Source organism: Canis aureus, chromosome 15 (genome assembly GCF_053574225.1).
Source record: "Canis aureus isolate CA01 chromosome 15, VMU_Caureus_v.1.0, whole genome shotgun sequence".
Lineage (NCBI taxonomy): Eukaryota > Metazoa > Chordata > Mammalia > Carnivora > Canidae > Canis > Canis aureus.
The window spans coordinates 46,321,193-46,338,152 of record NC_135625.1 but is presented as its reverse complement, the minus strand read 5'-3'; the positions used below and the strand labels follow the sequence as shown (position 1 = coordinate 46,338,152).

Below are 16,960 nucleotides of genomic sequence, written 5' to 3'. Positions count from 1 at the left end.
AAATGTTTGTCTCGGAAGGACTTTCCATTAAATGAAGACTCCTCACTTCGCCTCTGATCGCAGAGCCCTCCAGGAGGGAGGGGTGCATGAGAGACAAGGAGGAGAGGCTGCAAGCAAATACGGACTTGGGAGAAAAATGTGGTTCAGGAGGATTCTCACCCAACAGGAGAAGATGGTCAGTATTGAACTGCACGAAGGCTGTGGCAGACTCCGGCCTGCTACCTGCATATTTATAGGAACACAGGCTGGGGACAGCTGGGTGGCTAAGTGGTTGAGCATCTGCCTTCAGCCCAGGGCATGATCCTGGAGTCCCGAAATCAAGTCCCACATCTGGCTCCCTGCATGGAGCCTGGTTCTCCCTCTTCTTGTGTCTTTGCCTCTCTCTGGGTCTCTCATGAATAAATAAATAAAATCTTTTAAAAAATAAATAAAATAAAGGAACACAGACTGGAGGCTGTGTGTGTCCACAGCATGCGCCCTCTTCTACATGTGGCTGGTCCTCTGTCATGAGAGGATAGTTTGTGAACAGAATGGATTCCCCACAATATAGATAATGTTCACTGAATTCACTAAACCAACTTCTTGAAAATGTGCATATGTGACTTTTTAAGCGATTTTAGGCCTGTCAGGTGTTGTACATCATTCTGAGTCACTCTTACTGGTTTATGTTATTAACTGTTTTTTTTTCACACACTTAGAGCAAAGCAATTGAGCCCATCCTCCTGTCACGTCCACATTCAGCCCACCTACCCTGACGCCTCTTTCTCCGTTGTCGGGCACCTACTCCTGATCCTGGTCAAACAGGGGTCTCTCTGCTTTATAAGTCATGTCGAAGACCCCAGCTGTTTGTTTAACTCCTTGATGTTTTTATGATTTCTTTAGCCCTTCCTTGTTTTCTGCTGTTTCCCTCATCGGTTCCTGGTCTGTAATATCTTCTGTGCGCTGTCAGCCTTGTTAGTTATTGTATCACCGAGTGTTTCGTGCACACAAACAGGAATAAAATAACCTCATAAATGGCCTGTGCTCACCACTGTTTTAGGTAAGATGGAAAGCTCTGTATTCAAGACCCTTGCCTGCCCAAACCTCTCTCTTTGCCACACCCCAGAGGAGACAGCTGTCCTCACGTTGTACTTGGCCTCGTGTTTCCTCCCTTCCACATGGGCCACATGTGTGACTTCTCCTAAACACTGATGGTGCGGTTCTCCTCTGTCAGCTTCACGTAGTCTTAGGCTCTGCATGTCTGGTACAACCTCGCTTTACTTGCTCAACATGTTTGTGCGATGCAGGCATGCTGATACATGTGCTTCCGGTCTGTTGGCCCTGGTTACATATAGCGTGGAATCGCATCCTGACTGATGGGTGCTCGAGTAGGTTACCTCCATCGGTCCATATCACCACTGAGGTGGCAATGACCGGTGCAGATGGAGCAGATATATAATCTGAGTGCATAACTAGAGGCAGACAGCCGGGATGCAGGACATTCACTTCATCACTTCTGCTGCTGCCAAAACAGCTTCCAAACTGGCTGCAATCCACTGTGCCTAAGAATTTCCAATGGGCCCTAGATTCTGGCCAATACTTGGGATTGTCAGGTTCTTTCATTTTTGCCATCTTATAGTTAATGAAACAACCTCTTACGATCTGACCATCCATTTTTCTGATTCCTAGTGAGGCTGAGTGGACTTTATTTCTTCCTGACTTAGGAGTATTCTCTACATCCTGGGCCTAACAGTCCAGCTGCCCCTCTGTCCCCTTGGCCCTCTCATGGCCTCTCCCTTCACCTCCTGTCGTTCACACTCAGGGGCCCCTCCACCAGCTTCTCACCATGTGTGGATGTCCTGGGAAGGACAAGTATCAGCTCTGCAACTGTACGTGCCTTGCACGGGCACGTCTCCATCTCCCCGCCCCGCATCTTCCTGGAACATGGGGTGGCGGGCCTTAGCTAGGCCTCAGAAAGGACTCTGCACTCTGCAGAAAGGAACCTGCACTCTGCCCCAACCACTGGGGCAGAGTGCAGGTTCCCGAACAAGACAGGACGGGTTAGTAAGTGGGGGTTGGCTGCACGCAGAGATGGATCAAGGAGGAAAATGAAGCCAGCCAAAGCTCAGCTTAACCGACTTGCTGCACAAAGCAACCTGGTGTAGAGCGTGCGTGTAACGCAGGGCCAGCAGCCAGCTCCTCCGATGGTCATCAAGTGTGGTCATCACGGTGATCCACACCATTACATGATCTCTCCTCCTTCTCTCTTAAGGAATTATAAAACTGAGTTAGATTTTTTTTTTTAATTTTCCTTTTGGTTTTGACGTACAGCTCAATACAACAGGAGATTCTTGCCAGGAAATAAATCCATAGTTGTTTTCATGACAGCAAATTATGTGCCAACGAGTGACATTTAAATGCTGGATTTTAATGGCTTGTCAAAAGAAGTGAAATGTATTTTTTAAAAATTTAATACATGAGAGAACAATGAAAAGAACCCTTCTTGTAGGACACAAGAATGGTAAACAGAAAGTGAACATATTTTTTCCTTGATGTATGTATTTACATGGAAAAGGAAAATTACACAATTAAATCACATTTTCCCTTCCTTCTTCATGAGGAAGGCTCCCCAAAGGCAGTGCAAGCAGCCATCAATGAGACCGGCAAAACCATGTCACCAAACAGCAGCCTTAATGTGTAAAACTCGCAACCCGCTCTACTTCAAAGGCACCTGCCTGGGTAGAATGATCTTAAGGGATTCTCAGAAAGCTCCTTCCCTAAAAACCATCTCACATCAGGCTAACCAAGTTCAGGAAACCAGCAGGATTAAAGGTTGTTTCCTTCCTAAACTCCCCAACACCTCCAGAGTGTCATCCCGTAGTGAGCCTTTCATGACCAGGGTGAGAAACCCAAAACAGCCAAAGAACATTTGGAGAAGACAGTAGACACCACTGATCAAAAAAAATCAGAGAAAGAGTCCAGATTATATGGTGCTGCTGGAAGCAAGCAGTAGATGAGGGATTCCAAAGTGGTGGGGGCACATACATGTGTGCATGTGTGTGTACATGTGTGCACATGTAGGTGACCTTGTGTGCCCATACCAGTGTTCGTGTGCGGCCATGTGTGTGCAGATGGATGTGTGGGCGTGCGTGTGTGCATGTGTGTGCATTAGCCCATGTCGTGGTACATGTGTGCACACGTAGGTGACCATGTGTGCACATACCAGTGCTCATGTGTGTGGTCGTGGTCATGTGTGCATATGGATGTGTGTGCATTAGTTCATGTCGTGGTACATGCATGCACACACGTATGCGTGACTATACTCACACATGCGTGTACATGGACGTGTGTGTGTGCACACAGGTGTCGATGGGAGGGGAGGTAGTGACCCCCCACTGAGCAGCAGCGAACTGCATTCACACTAAGGTTTGTTGTAGGACAAACATCAGGCAAAGCAATCCAGGGTCACAATTACCCAACTTTAAATTCATGCTGGAAAAAAAAATTTTTTTAAATAATAATAAATAAATAAATTCATGCTGGTCGGGTTGACATGGACCTGTCCCCATTCATGTACAGGAGCAGCACAGGGGCCCTCGGACATGGTCCAGGCAGAGGGCTAAGACACGGCAAAGGGCCAGGGAGGACCAAGCCATCTGGGCACAGGTTGTCCCCATGCTCACTGAAGACAGACTCCCAGGCCCTGCTCAGAACCACTGGGATGGGGGCCCTTAAACCTGCATTTTCCAAGTTCCAAGGATGAGTTTTCCGAGTCTAGGGAAACCAACAGCCACAGGAAAGAGAGGTCATAAGTGGGGAGGCCGATGGTGCCGAGAGAGCAGGCCTCGGTCAGGGCCATCCCCAAAGGCCTGGCTGTCCGGCCACTGTGCTCATGTCCTATTTTGTGTGACACACCAGGGCTGATGCTCAGTGGGTGTAGCTCTGCACCCCGCTTGGCTGCTGTGCCCCCTGGCTCCAAGGAGACACCCCTTGTCTCCAAGAGCCTCCACTGGTGATATAGGAACAGTTGAAGCCAATCTCAAGGCTCACACGGCATCAGGAAGCTCAGATGGTCCACGGTGTAGGCCGAGCAGGTAGGCAGGCCCCAAGCAAGACAGTGAAGAGTATGTGCCACCCGGCCTCCCGGGGCCACCTCCCTGTCGGCTGCCAGAGCCAGGCCTTGGCTGGGCAGGGGGCTGAGACGAAGCCAGGGGCGCCCAGTCACATGAGGGAGCAGAGCCAGAGGGATCTCAGCCTGGGGCAGGGCAACGTCCTGCCACCTGGAAGTGCCGTTCCTCTGTCTCCCTGTCCCTCCTGGGTCTGCTAAAGGAAGAGACAGGACTCAGAGTGAAGGGGGGCAAGGGGGCTCCTAGGGAGGTGGCCTGTGGAAATTTCCCGGTCTTGCCCTGTAGCAGGACTCCAACTCCAGCTCCTCATGAAGAGCAACTGAGATGCATGCCCACACCTCACCCTCTCCTGTTGCATTGTGATTTTCCCAGAGAGCCCTCATCCGACGTGTGAGAACTGCAGGCCCAGCCCAAGGCCTGGGGCCACACCTACCTGCCACAGTTCGGAGGCAAGTCCACCCCAAGCCCCGTGGGCCACGGTTCCCCAGGGCACTGACCGGGGAGGCTGGAAGCACAGAGGAGAATCCAGCCCTCAGCGGGAAGGCGGGCAGGGGGGAAACCAGCTGGGGCGAGAAGCTGCCAGGGAGCCCAAAGGGACTACAAAATCATTCCAGAAATTTCTAGGACAGTGTGCTTCAGAAAAGCACAAGGACACTCCCAGGAGGCTAGACCATAAGCCCACTTCACACTCACACCCTGGCCCTACTGGGACATGACTCCCAAGCCAACAAAAAGAGATGCAATGTGCCACCCAAGAACAAACTAATGGAGGGAGGGGTACCTCCGTGACCCAGTCCATCACTTGACATGCCCTCTGGTGACACCTGCCGCAGAAGCAACCTACCACCTCCAACACAGAACCCCATCCCCACCAGACCTCTCCCAGCCTCTGTGGGCAGCGCCAGGTGGCTCCCGAGGAATCTGCGCACCTGCTCCAGGACCCACCAGAGGGGTTCAAGTTGGAACCGGGGAAGGGGTTCTAAAGCAAGACAGATGTCACAGGGCAGAACTAAGTGTCATAGCGTGGGGCGGGGCGAGGCGACCTGGGGCGGGGCCAGGTGACCTAGGGGAGGATTTTGTGACCCAGGGGAGGGCTGGGCAATCTAGACTGTCCATTACCAGATGGAGAAATTGAGCCTCCAGGAGGTTTAGTGACCCCCCCGCCCCCTGCCGCCCACCACCCCTCCACATCTTCCTCTGGAAGACAGTTTGGTGGTTTCTTATAAAAGTAAATCTACCCTTATATGAACCAGAAATGTACTCCTTGGTATTGACCCAAAGGAGCTGAAAACACGTCCACATCAGACACTTCAGAGATTTATTCACAACTGCCAAACACGGAAGGAAGCAGCAGGACGCCCTGAGCTAGGTGGACAGATTACCAAGGCCACTCCTCCAGACAATGGGATGTTGCTCAGAACTAAAAAGACATGAGCTGTCAAACCATGAAAATGGAGGCACACGAGGAACTTTAAACGCACAGGACGAAGTGAAAAAAATCGAGTCTGAAGAGGCCTCGTACACTTGTGACTCCAACTCCATGACGCTCGGGACAGAGCAACACTAGGGAGACAGCATAGAGATCAGCCACCAGAGGACTGGAGGGGATTGGGGGTGGGGGGAACAAACAGGGCAGACTTTTAGGGCAGTGACACTACTCTGTAGGGTCCTCATGATGCTCATGTCACTGGACACTCGTGCAAACCCGCAGAGCGTACAAAACAAAAAGCCAACCCTAATGTCAACCACGGACGCTAGTTAATTATATCAGCACGGACTCATCGACTGCATCAAACACACCGCATCAAGGCAAGATGCTAGAAACGGGGAAATCTCCCGGGAGTGGGGCTAAGGGAGTATATTCCGACTGTTTAACCTTTCTGTAACTCTAAACCAGCTCTAAAAAAAGAAAATCCACTAATTAAAAAGCTATTTGCCTCCATGTTTAACCACGTCCACAAAGTAGCATCTGTGTGGCTCCTACTCACGTGGACACTAAAGACACAGTCCAGCCCCTAGGGGACTGAGCTGCAAGGCCAGTGGGTCCCCAGCTTCACAGGTCTTCCGCACACTGCTTGAGGGGGGACATTGAGACCCAACCTTTCACTGTTACACAGGAACAGATAGATGGTCTCCTGAAGTCTTAGCGACTTGCATGAACAGGAAGGTTCTAGATCTACTCAACTGAGGCCTGGCTTGAATCACCAAGACAGAGTCATAGCTCTTCCAGCTATTTCCAGACTTGGCAACTCCATCTCACAGACCAGAGCCCACGGATGATGGGGAGCTGAGGGCAGGTCCCCTGAAGGCTACACGAGCCATACATTCCCACTGTTATCCTTCTCCCAACCTTCTCCAAAAGGACCTGTGGCCTCTGTCAGGATGACTGTGCACACGGGAGAAGGAAAGAATGAGAATTTTCCATGGTTGCCAAGCACCAACTCCGAACTGACACCAAGAGCAGAAAACCCAAATCGTCGCCCTGGTCCACCGGTCAGAGCAGAGGCTTACAGGGGTCAGGTGACCAAATCCACCCTGTAGTTATTTCCCCAGTTCTGCAACATATAATGGTCACAGACACCCTTGGCAGCTGGCGGGATCTCCAGGCTCATTCCTTGACCTGTGGAGCCAAGGCCCTTCTGGTGGGAAAGGTGGTAGGACTGCCTGGACTTACAAAACCACAGGCTTCACCAGCGGAGCCCCCCGAGTGCATCTGGATGAACATAACCCTTTCCCGCAGAACTTTCCAGCATCTTACCCGGCCAGCGTACGTTATGAACAGAATAAGTCCTGTTTCCCAAACTTACTGGACCACAGATTGTCTTCATTATGGAGCCACGGATAAGCCCCATAGGATGTGATGCAGAAGGAAAGCAGGCTCAGGGGCACGGCCGTGGCTCTCTTGGCCCCTGACCGCGAGATGGGCAACCTCGCCTTACAGGAGCTGTGCCCCCGCCGCTCTCCCGTCGACCTCCTGCCCCAGCTCTTTTGGCCCAGGAGGGAGGCCGCACAGAGTAGGAACAGGTCCCAGTAACGTACGGATACAACGTGGCTTCCCCTCCATTTTACAGATGACATACATGATATAAATTACACATGTTATAAACATGCATGATAATCTTTAGATTATTGTCATTTTTAAAATTATCTTCTTAGCAGGCCCTGAAGTTAACAGGGAACAGGTATCTCCTGTGACAAAATCATGTAACACAAACCTGCATAATCACTGTACTTGGGGGCAAACTGGTTTTCTGGAGGCTGAGGAGCCACAGGGTCGGGCACCGTCTAGCAGCGCTGAACAGGCTGCCAGCCCGTCCCCTGAAGCATGACAGAATCACCATGGTTCCTCTCCATGCAGCAGCCCACGGGGCCTCCTCCAACTCCTGCCGGAACCTTCCATGAACAAGCCGGCCTGCTCCCAGCCCTCTCTTCTCCATTGCAACCCCGGGCAGAGTCAGTCCTTGTAATTCCTCATCACCTACGAGGCCCCCTAGGTGCGCCCGGGCGCCTGGCCCAGTCCCAGGGCACGGTTTCGGCCAGGCCAGCCTACCTGTGTGGGAGAGCCTCTGCAGGGTGGCTGTCAGGCGCTGCAGGACCACCGGCGGCACTTCATACTGGTCCGTGTCTAGTGCTGGAACCTTCTGGCACCTTCCGAACACTCCGTCTGCGGAGAAGGGAAGCAGAGAAGAAAGGGAAAGTGACATTTCATTTTCAGGGAGAAGAAAGGTATTAAACACATCCTTGCAATATATCTAATTATGCACGGCAGCGAGGCCCCAGAAAGTCACCACGACTCAATCAGAATTCAGAGCACTGGGAAGGTGACGGTTTACTTCAATAAGAGACCATCGTGGAAAACACAATTGCAAAGGTAGAGAGAAGAGGACGTGCATTCGGGAGGGTTTGCGTTTTCTCTTCAACTTTCCCATTCCTTCCCCCTGGCCCTCCCCACCATTCATGTTTCATCATTTCCTGCCCCTGGCTGTCCCCTCTCTGACCCGAAGCTTTGCTGCTGACAGTCCCATGACAAAAAAAAAAAAAATCAATAACATTCAGGGCCGGTTTTCCAGATGAGAAACAGGACACTCAGGAAATATAAATATTAATCTTCAGAAGCTGTGAGGACTCGGGGTGGAAGGGCTGTCTGCCATGCAGGAGTGGGCGGGGGCAACCTGGGGACGGCAGCGAGGTCAGTTCCCAGGGAACCTTCTGCAAGGTGGCCAAGGAGAGGTGCTCCAGGACGGGGACCCATTTATCTAGCTCTCTTCCATTTGTCTAAAATGACAGACTCTGCTCATCATCTTTTCAAACCACACCTTCTAATTAATTTAGGCCCCAATTAGTCTTTATTCGGCAAATTGTTCACTTTGAAATAAGCTTCCTGTAGGGGGTTCAAACTTCCTAATTACTGTCTTTCATACACACAAAAGACTAATTCAAGGGCCAGTACTTCATCCACAGGGCAGCCATCTGCAGTTTCAGGCCTGGATGGAAGGGGAAACACATCTTTATTGTTTACCACGGTCTCACTGCACCAAGTAGAGCTGAAGAAAGCCATTCAAATGCAACAAGTTTAATTAGCAGAAACACATTTGCCCAACGCCAGGCTGACTGGGTAATTACTGGTCTGATATTACGTGTGTGCTCAGGGCGATCAGGGCCGTGGAATTAGCAGGAAATCACCTCAACTACTGGGCGCACATCGTGGATTTCTAGGGGACTCTGCAAAACCCAGTGGCTCTGGGAGGACGACCGCACGCTGCTGGGCGCAGGCAGACAATGGCCGTGGAGGGAAGTCAAAGCTCCTGCAGCCACCTCTGCCACGCTGGGGTCAACGGCGCCACCCTCTGCCTCAGGGACTAGCTTCCACCACCAGGATGGCCACTGTGAGCCAGAGGGAGTCCCAGCCCTCATTATCTCCGAGGGAGGGCCCTGTCCTCCTGCCATCACCCATGACAGGCAACCTGCTCCGCACAAACACAGCACGTGGCTCTGGTCCGTGATTTTACCTTGTGCAAAGAACTCTGTGCCTGTGGATGGCACATTTATGAGAGAAAAATGAAGAACTCTTTAGAATGCACCTGACATGTTTTCTTCCCTTTGCAGATGGAGGGTCTCCAGGGCAGAACCACAGTGCATGGGGACTAGACCAGTAAGATGGCCTGACCCCACTTTCACAGGTTGGCATCCTGACCAAGGCCTCGGGGGCAAGAGAAATCCGGCTCCGGACATGCGGTGGCCGTCCTCACCAGAGAAGAACCACCACAGACATTGCCTATTTCGGGGTATCCCAAGCGGATGAACTCCCTTCTGAATTATAAAGGCATCATTTGTTCAATTTGGTCTGTGCTGCACAATGTTGTAAATATGTTCTCAGAAAAATATTTTTGGATGTTCTTGAAATCTTTCCCTTAAATAGGTATTTAAAACACACACATATATATAATGTAATACACATAGGATCTTTTTGTGCTTTTAAAATTAGTTTTAGCTAAAAATTTGGTTTTAATGATTTGAACATTGAAACTAAACTATTAATTCTCTTTGCTGCTAGACCACAGCCTAGCTGATGAGGTAGGTCACACCTTTCCCTGGTACATTTAAAAAAAATTTCTTTTAAATTTCTTTAAAATTAATTAATTTATTTGTTTGACAGAGAGCGAGTGCGTGTGCCTGAGTGCAGGGAGGGGCGGAGGGAGAGGGAGCCCAAGACGGGGATCCATCCCATGACCCTGAGGTCACGACCTGAGCCAAAATCACAAGTTGGATGTTCAACTGACTAAGCCACCCAGGTGCCCCGAATGAACTTTATTTATTTATATTTTTATTTTTTTATTTTTTTAAAGCAGTTTTAGGTTCACAACAAAATTGAAGGGAAGGTACAGAGATTTCCCATATGCCTCCTGCTCTCACGAATGCACCCCTTCCCCATAATCAGCAGCCCCTGCCAGGGATGTACCTCAGCCACAGCTGATAAGCCCACATTGATTCGTTACCATCACCCGAAGTCTGCAGCTTTTAGCAGGGTCGTTCTATGCGGTGTACATTCTATGGACAGATGCACGATGGTGCATGTTCACCACTGCGGTGTCATACAGCATGACTCCCTGAAAGTGCTCTGTGCACCGCCTATTTATCCCTGTAACCCCTTCACCCCCCAACAGCCACTGATCATTCACTATCTCCACTGGCATCTTTTCCAGAACGTCCTGGACAGTTGACCCTTGAACAACAGTAGTTAGAACTTTCTAGGTCCACTTTTACACAAAGATGATTTTCTTTAGAAATACAGCACAGTGTAGATGCACACGTGTGGATGTGTTTGTGTGTGCATGCGTGCATCTACATGTGTATATACAGTGTATTGTGCACCTGCATACATGTGTGCGTTATTTTCATGAGCATGTAAGTTTGCATCTGCACATGTATATGTGTGTGCACATTGCCTACATATGTATTGCATGGATGTGTCTGTTTCCATGTTTTGTGCTGTGCACATGTGACATGTATTTACAGATGTGTGTGTGCACATACACACATGGACCACCTCTACCAATTTTTTAATTGCCAAACCGCATGTAAGAACTAAGGATACTACTATTCCAACATCATGAGTACATCTGAGAATCAGATATTGTTAATACTTCCCTACTTTAACCGGATTTCCATATTTACTTCTCAACAAACAACTCCACGAGCTTTCTCTGTGTCCTCGGGATGACTGTGCACACTCTCAACATACTTTTCATTACCTCCAGGCCCCCATCTGCTGCTCATTGCAACACTCCCTCCCCTTCCAAAGGGTAGATCCTGTCCCTCCCCACACAGCTCTTACTGGTACTCCGGCCCCAGGAAACGTACAGCCCTGCTCCCACCTCCCATCTGCTGGACAGATGAACAGCTGCAAGTCTTGCATCTGGGGCGGAAGCAGACATGCAAACTATCTGCTTGTAACTGCGATACCAGCTACAGAGGGATGTGCCAGAGGGCAGCATGCGGCAGGGGCCCTGACCTCACCCAAGAAAGTGGCATCTGGCTGAGCTTTAACCTCCGTAGAGCAGGGCTGCCTGTGTGGGGCTGGGAGGATGCGAGATAGGCAGCAGGCTCGGGGGGGGGGGGGGGCGGCAAGAAGCACCCAGTCCCTCGGCCTCCGGGACCAAGGGACAGAGCTCCAGGTGTGAAGCAGGTCAAGCAGGGTCCACAAGGCCTGAGGGCATGGGGCAGTATCAGCCCCCCACCTCCGCCAGCTGCTGAGGCCTGACGGCTTGTTTTGCACTTTGTCAGGAGTCATGGGGTCACAGGAGCTGCCTGTCCAGGGGAGCATGGGTCAGCAAGGGTGGCCGCCAGAGAACAAGAGAGCAGGACAGATCCACGGCCCCATCAGAAATGAACCCAGAGGATGCCAATGCGCCCAGCTACAGGACAGCCCCTTCCATGCGTCCATGGTGCAGAGAGGTTCTGGGGCTCAAGGGGACACCCTGACGATGGCCCACACAATGTGAGTTCTTCCAAATTAGTAATGAGCTGTCTCGCTGCCACCTAGAGAGCTGAGGAAGCTGACTACCCAACGGCCCCTGGGCAGGGGAGGGGGTGACTGCATCCTTCCTCGGGGCATCACCTCCAGACCTGCGTGGGCAACAACCACATGAACCACAGATCGGGGCACATACTCTTAACCCCCAAACCTGCTGACCTCAGTGGAATTCTAAGGCCATGCTCCCAAGTCCAAATTTCTGGAATGGTGATTCCCCCCCTTGGTTTCACAGAGCAGAAGACTGGGCCTCACTGCTTCCAGACACCGGAGAATACACGGTCTTAAACACCGATAAAGAGGGGATGTGGTGGTGCTAAGAAAGTGGGTGCTACTCCCCCACCCCCACCCCCTGAGCATCACTGACCACAACTGGGTAGCTAGCATCTTCCATTAGAAAGAGAAACCTCAATGGGGGTTTTTGCTAGATTTCTGGAAAAATGGGAGAAAACAGCTTGTATAATATTGTCTGTATGTTTGTCGTAACCAGGACAAACCTGGAGCATTAGTCCCACTGCCAAATGTCATTTTCACTCATAAACATCAATGTCCCTTAAATAATGTCGGGGGCCTGGGGCAGTGCCCTCATCCCGGACCACTTCTCCCTTGGTGTGCGGGGCTGAGCATCTCCAGGCTGCACACACAGGCTGCATGCACAGGCTGCACAAACAGATACACACACAGGTGCATGCACAGGTGCACACAGAGGCCTCACACACAGGTACACACACAAGCTGCATGAACAGGCTGCACGCACAGGTGCACGCACAGGCTGCACACACAGGTACACACACAAGCTGCACACACAGGTGCATGCACAGGCTACACACACAGGTACACACACAGGTGCATACATATGCACATAGGTGCATGCACAGGCTGCACACACAGGTGCACGCATTGGTACATGCATAGGCTGCACACACAGGTGTACACACAGGCTGCATGTACAGGTGCACACACAGCTGCATGCATAGGTACACACATAAGTGCACACATATGCTGCAAGCACAGGTGCATGCACAGGTGCACACACATGCTACATGCATAGGCTGCACACGCAGGTGCACACACACGTGCACACACAAGCTGCACGCACAGACTGTATACACAGATGCTCATGCAGGTGTACACACAGATGGCTCACACCAGTGCACACACAGGTGCACACACATTGCACATCCCTCTGGCACTCACACTCTCCTCTACCCCAGGGCTCTATGGGATCTTGCAGGCAGGCATCGCAGCTCCACCTCTTATAGCTCCCACATCTGATACCATAGTCTGTACCCACTGTGGGCTCAATAACTAATTGTGACTGATTAACTGGTGTTTTTCCATCTGCCTGAGAAGAAGCTGAGATGCCCACAGAAACTTATAACACCATTAGCTAGTTCTCTAATTTGCTGAAATCTCGCACTGATTTAGATGTCCACATCTCCCAGCAGATGACCTGGCTGGACAAAGGACCAGGGATCGCTGAGACCAAGCCCAGGAGGCTCATGGTGGGGCCTGCAAATGAGGGCATGCGCCTCTACCTTTCCTCAGCAAACACACAAACCCTGTTCCTCCTCCTCTGTGAACTCTGATTGGGTTCAGGGCACTGGTTCTCCCCCAGCACATCCATTCCCAATCTCATATGTGGAGGAGGTGGTCCTAGTGGACTCCTGCTCTGGGGAAGGGCCTTCACGTCCAGAGACCCTGGACCTTTGCTCTCAGGACGCTGTGGCTGTGGGGGCTGCTGAGTGTCAGGCCTCCAGGTGGCCATGGGCTTGAAGAGACTGGTTTAGGTCTCTACAGGAGGGAACACTTCTATTCACTTTCCCTTATGCAATTCGCCTCAGGCTTACATTAAAGTACATTCTAGAAAAAAAGCCTAGGAGCCTAAATTGTATACCTGCTGAGATGCCCCTCACGGTATCATCAGAGACTCATTCAAAAAGACCCATCCCAGGAGGAACCCCCAGCCCCAGGCCCACAGCCACCCACCCTCTGCCTCCTGGGGCCTCACTGCCTGCTCTCGCCTCATTGCTGACCCCTCTCACCATGCGGGCTCCAGCAGTATTTTTTCAAGGAAGTAACCGTGTTCTTTGCACCCATGATACGTAATCCTCTCTTCTTCTTTTTCTAATGTCTTTACCTGTTTTTATTTTTTATACAACTTTGTTACATTCCTCTAGGAAGAAATAACAAGACCAGCTAATTCGGAAACACAATGTGATCACTGTTTTTAGAGGTTCAGGGTGGGATAATTCGTTTAGGGCAAATTTAGAAATGATTGCAATGCATATACCTGTTCAATAATTTGTGTAAATAGTTTATTCATGTAAACAATACACATGTGTAAATGTATTATCTCAGTTTCCTGGAAACCTTAAGAACAATGTTCTTGGAATAAGAAGGGAGGGGCAGAAAAGGTGTCATAATTATAAAGCCTTTGCAAGTGAGGGTGTACCGGAGGTGGTATTCAAAACATTATGGGGCAGGGGCACCTGGGGGGCTCAGCCAGTTAAGTTTCCGACTCTTGATCTCAGCTCAGGTCTTGATCTTGGGGTCATAAGTTCAAGCCCTGCGTGAGGCTCCACGTTGAGTGTAGAGACTACTTTTTAAAAATTATTATTATTGGGATCCCTAGCTGGCGTAGTGGTTTAGGGCCTGCCTTTGGCCAGGGCGTGATGCTGGAGTCCCAGGATCGAGTCCCACATCAGGTTCCCTGCATGGAGCCTGCTTCTCCCTCTACCTGAGTCTCTGCCTCAATCTGTGTATATCTCATGAATAAATAAAGTCTTTTTAAAAAATTATTATTATTATTATTATTATTATTATTATTATTATTATTATTATTTTGCAAGGGGGAACATTATATAAATCCTGCATATGCAGAATTCCTTGCAGGGGTGAAAACAAGAGCTTTCAGGGGTCTAGTGAAGGGACCAGCCTGGCTTCTTTCCACAATCACAGAAATGATGGCCTGTGACATGCATTCAGGTTCTCAACATACTATATGCAGTAAACACCAAATGCGTTCATTCACCTTATGACACGGCGGCCACCCCCGCGGAACAAAAGGTGCAAGAGGGCTCTGTCTAGAACAGCTCCCGTGAGCTTGCATGGGAAGCCCAGGAAGCAGGCCCAGGTCTGACCATGGGACCTCCTGGAACATTCCAGGGATTCACACAGGCTGAGACGTGCTCCAGGGAGCCCCATCCCCATGCCTGACCCCGAGGCCGTAACTGCCATATCTGGTATCTGAGCGCCCACAGCTGCCATCTAGGGAGTACAGTGTATCTCACACCTTGTTCACCGCAACCCGCCCCCCCCCCATCCCGCTTGGCCTCGAGGATGAAGCAGCAACAGTGACCCCTCGTGGCCACCTCCCCGCAGCACCGGGTCCTCATCAGCCACGGCCGCCTGGGGAGCTCCAGAGAAGCCACAATGGCCCAGACCCTGTGTGCACCCAGTGGGGCAGCCCCACGAGCTGGCTGGAGCCCCGCCGAGAGAGGGTGGTGGTGCCCCCCAAGGCAGGGGCAGGGTGAACACGTTCCTGCACACCTGCATGTGTACACATGCTCACACCCACACAAGCCCATGCGCTTGCACTCTTACACAGGTGCACACAGGTTCACAACCAGGCCAAGGGCCTCCATCTGCAGGCAGATACCTCACCCAGCTCAGAGACCCCGGCATGGGTGTGCTGCTGTGCGGGCCCACGCATCCCTCTTCTCTAGCCTGCACTCCAAGGCCCCTTCGGACCCCAGCCTTCCTCCCCCTCCAGGTAAACCTGGCTTCCCCAGTGCGCTGCCTGGTGGTCTCCTGCCCTGGTCAGAAAAACCAGGGCCCAGAGAGGCTGAGTGACTTGCTGCAGGTCACGCAGTCTGTGGGAGGCTGGCCTAGGGCTGCTCGCCGTCTGTTACTAAAACGCCGTGTCTCTTGTGCAGCTGAGCCAGCCGTCCCCCAGCCTGGGCAGAGGAAGCAGGACCAGACACCTAAGCCCATATCAGAAAAACATAACCCGCTGAGGCCCTGAGGAAGGAGTTGGAAGGACCAGCACACAGCTGTTTTTAGCCAAACGATGCCAGCAGTAGTTTGGGGTGGACCTCTCTGCACCGTGACATGCCACCCCGGCCAGAGAGTTCAGGGCCCTCCCAAAGGTGGTCCCCACCCCTACACCAGCTGTGGGGTCAGTGCCCCTAGGGTCTCCCAGAGCTCCTCTTGGCAGCCTGGAGCCCAAACGCGCAATGCGGATGGGTGTGAGCAGGAGTCCCGGACTTTCTCTGGCGGCGGTGAGCCACCCTGAGTAACTGATGCACAGACCACACGGGAACCCCCGCAGGTGCTTGGGCCAAGCCTGCTGCTCAGACCTGGGTCGGCACAGCTTGCAGCCTAGACACTGCCAGCTCTGCTCAAGGCAGAGAATGAGACAAGGGCCGAGAACTTGTGTCACTGCTCAGCTGCCTTCACATCACCCAGTGAAATCAACTCAAAGGCAGAGACCTGAGAGCTACCATGGGTCACATATGCCCCAACAAGTGTCTGAAAGAACCAAGAGCTGTAAGGAAGCCCAGAGTGTAAGAGGCTAACAATCTTGGTAAAGCATCTAGACAAATGTGATTTTTCCTTAAAAAAGCAAATAATTAGGAGCAGCTGGGTGGCTCAGTCAGTTGTATGTTCGGCTCGGGTCGTGACCTCAGGGTCCTGGGATCGAACCCGGGACTCCCTGTTCAGCAGGGCGTCTGCTCGACCCTCCCCCTCAGCCACGCCCAGCTCACACTCATGCACACGCGCTCTCTCCAGAAACGAATGAATGAATCTTTAAAGTAAATAAATAAAAAGCAAGCAATTAAAAAAACAAAAATCCTCGCATACTGTTGGTGGGGATATAAGTGGTGCGGCTGCTGGGAGACAGCATTTCGCATTTCCTAAAAAGAATCAAACCACATGACCCAGCAATTCTACTTCTGAGTTTACACTCAGGAGAATTAAAAGGAGGGACTGCGGACTGACTTGTCTCCCCACAGCACTATTCACAGTAGCCAAGAGGCAGGAGCGGTCAGGTGTCCAGCAACAGGAGAACAGTTGTCTGTTGTCAAAACGTGGTCCGTCCACAGAACGGAACATTATTCAGGCTGTGAAGGGAGCAAATCCTGCCACCTGCCACCCAGTGAGCATCACAAGGGGTCAGATGCTGTGCAATTTGACCCCTGAGGCCCTCGGAGTGTCAGACTCACAGACGCGGCAGAGGAGCTGGGGCAGGAGGATGTGGGACGGGGGGACACAGAGGGATCAGTGTTTAATGATGACAGAGCCTGGGCTGGGGGAGACG

General features: G+C 51.4%; 1 protein-coding gene across 4 annotated transcripts in view; it reads right to left on the bottom strand.

The window, feature by feature from the left end:
- PTPRN2 (protein tyrosine phosphatase receptor type N2) overlaps positions 1-16,960 on the bottom strand; it is a 723,767-nt gene that overhangs the window by 514,824 nt on the left and 191,983 nt on the right. For all 4 annotated transcript variants that reach the window (XM_077849498.1, XM_077849499.1, XM_077849500.1 and 1 more), the window contains one exon: positions 7,657-7,770. In XM_077849498.1, coding sequence (XP_077705624.1) covers positions 7,657-7,770 — 114 coding nt within the window. The remainder of the gene's footprint in view (positions 1-7,656; positions 7,771-16,960) is intronic.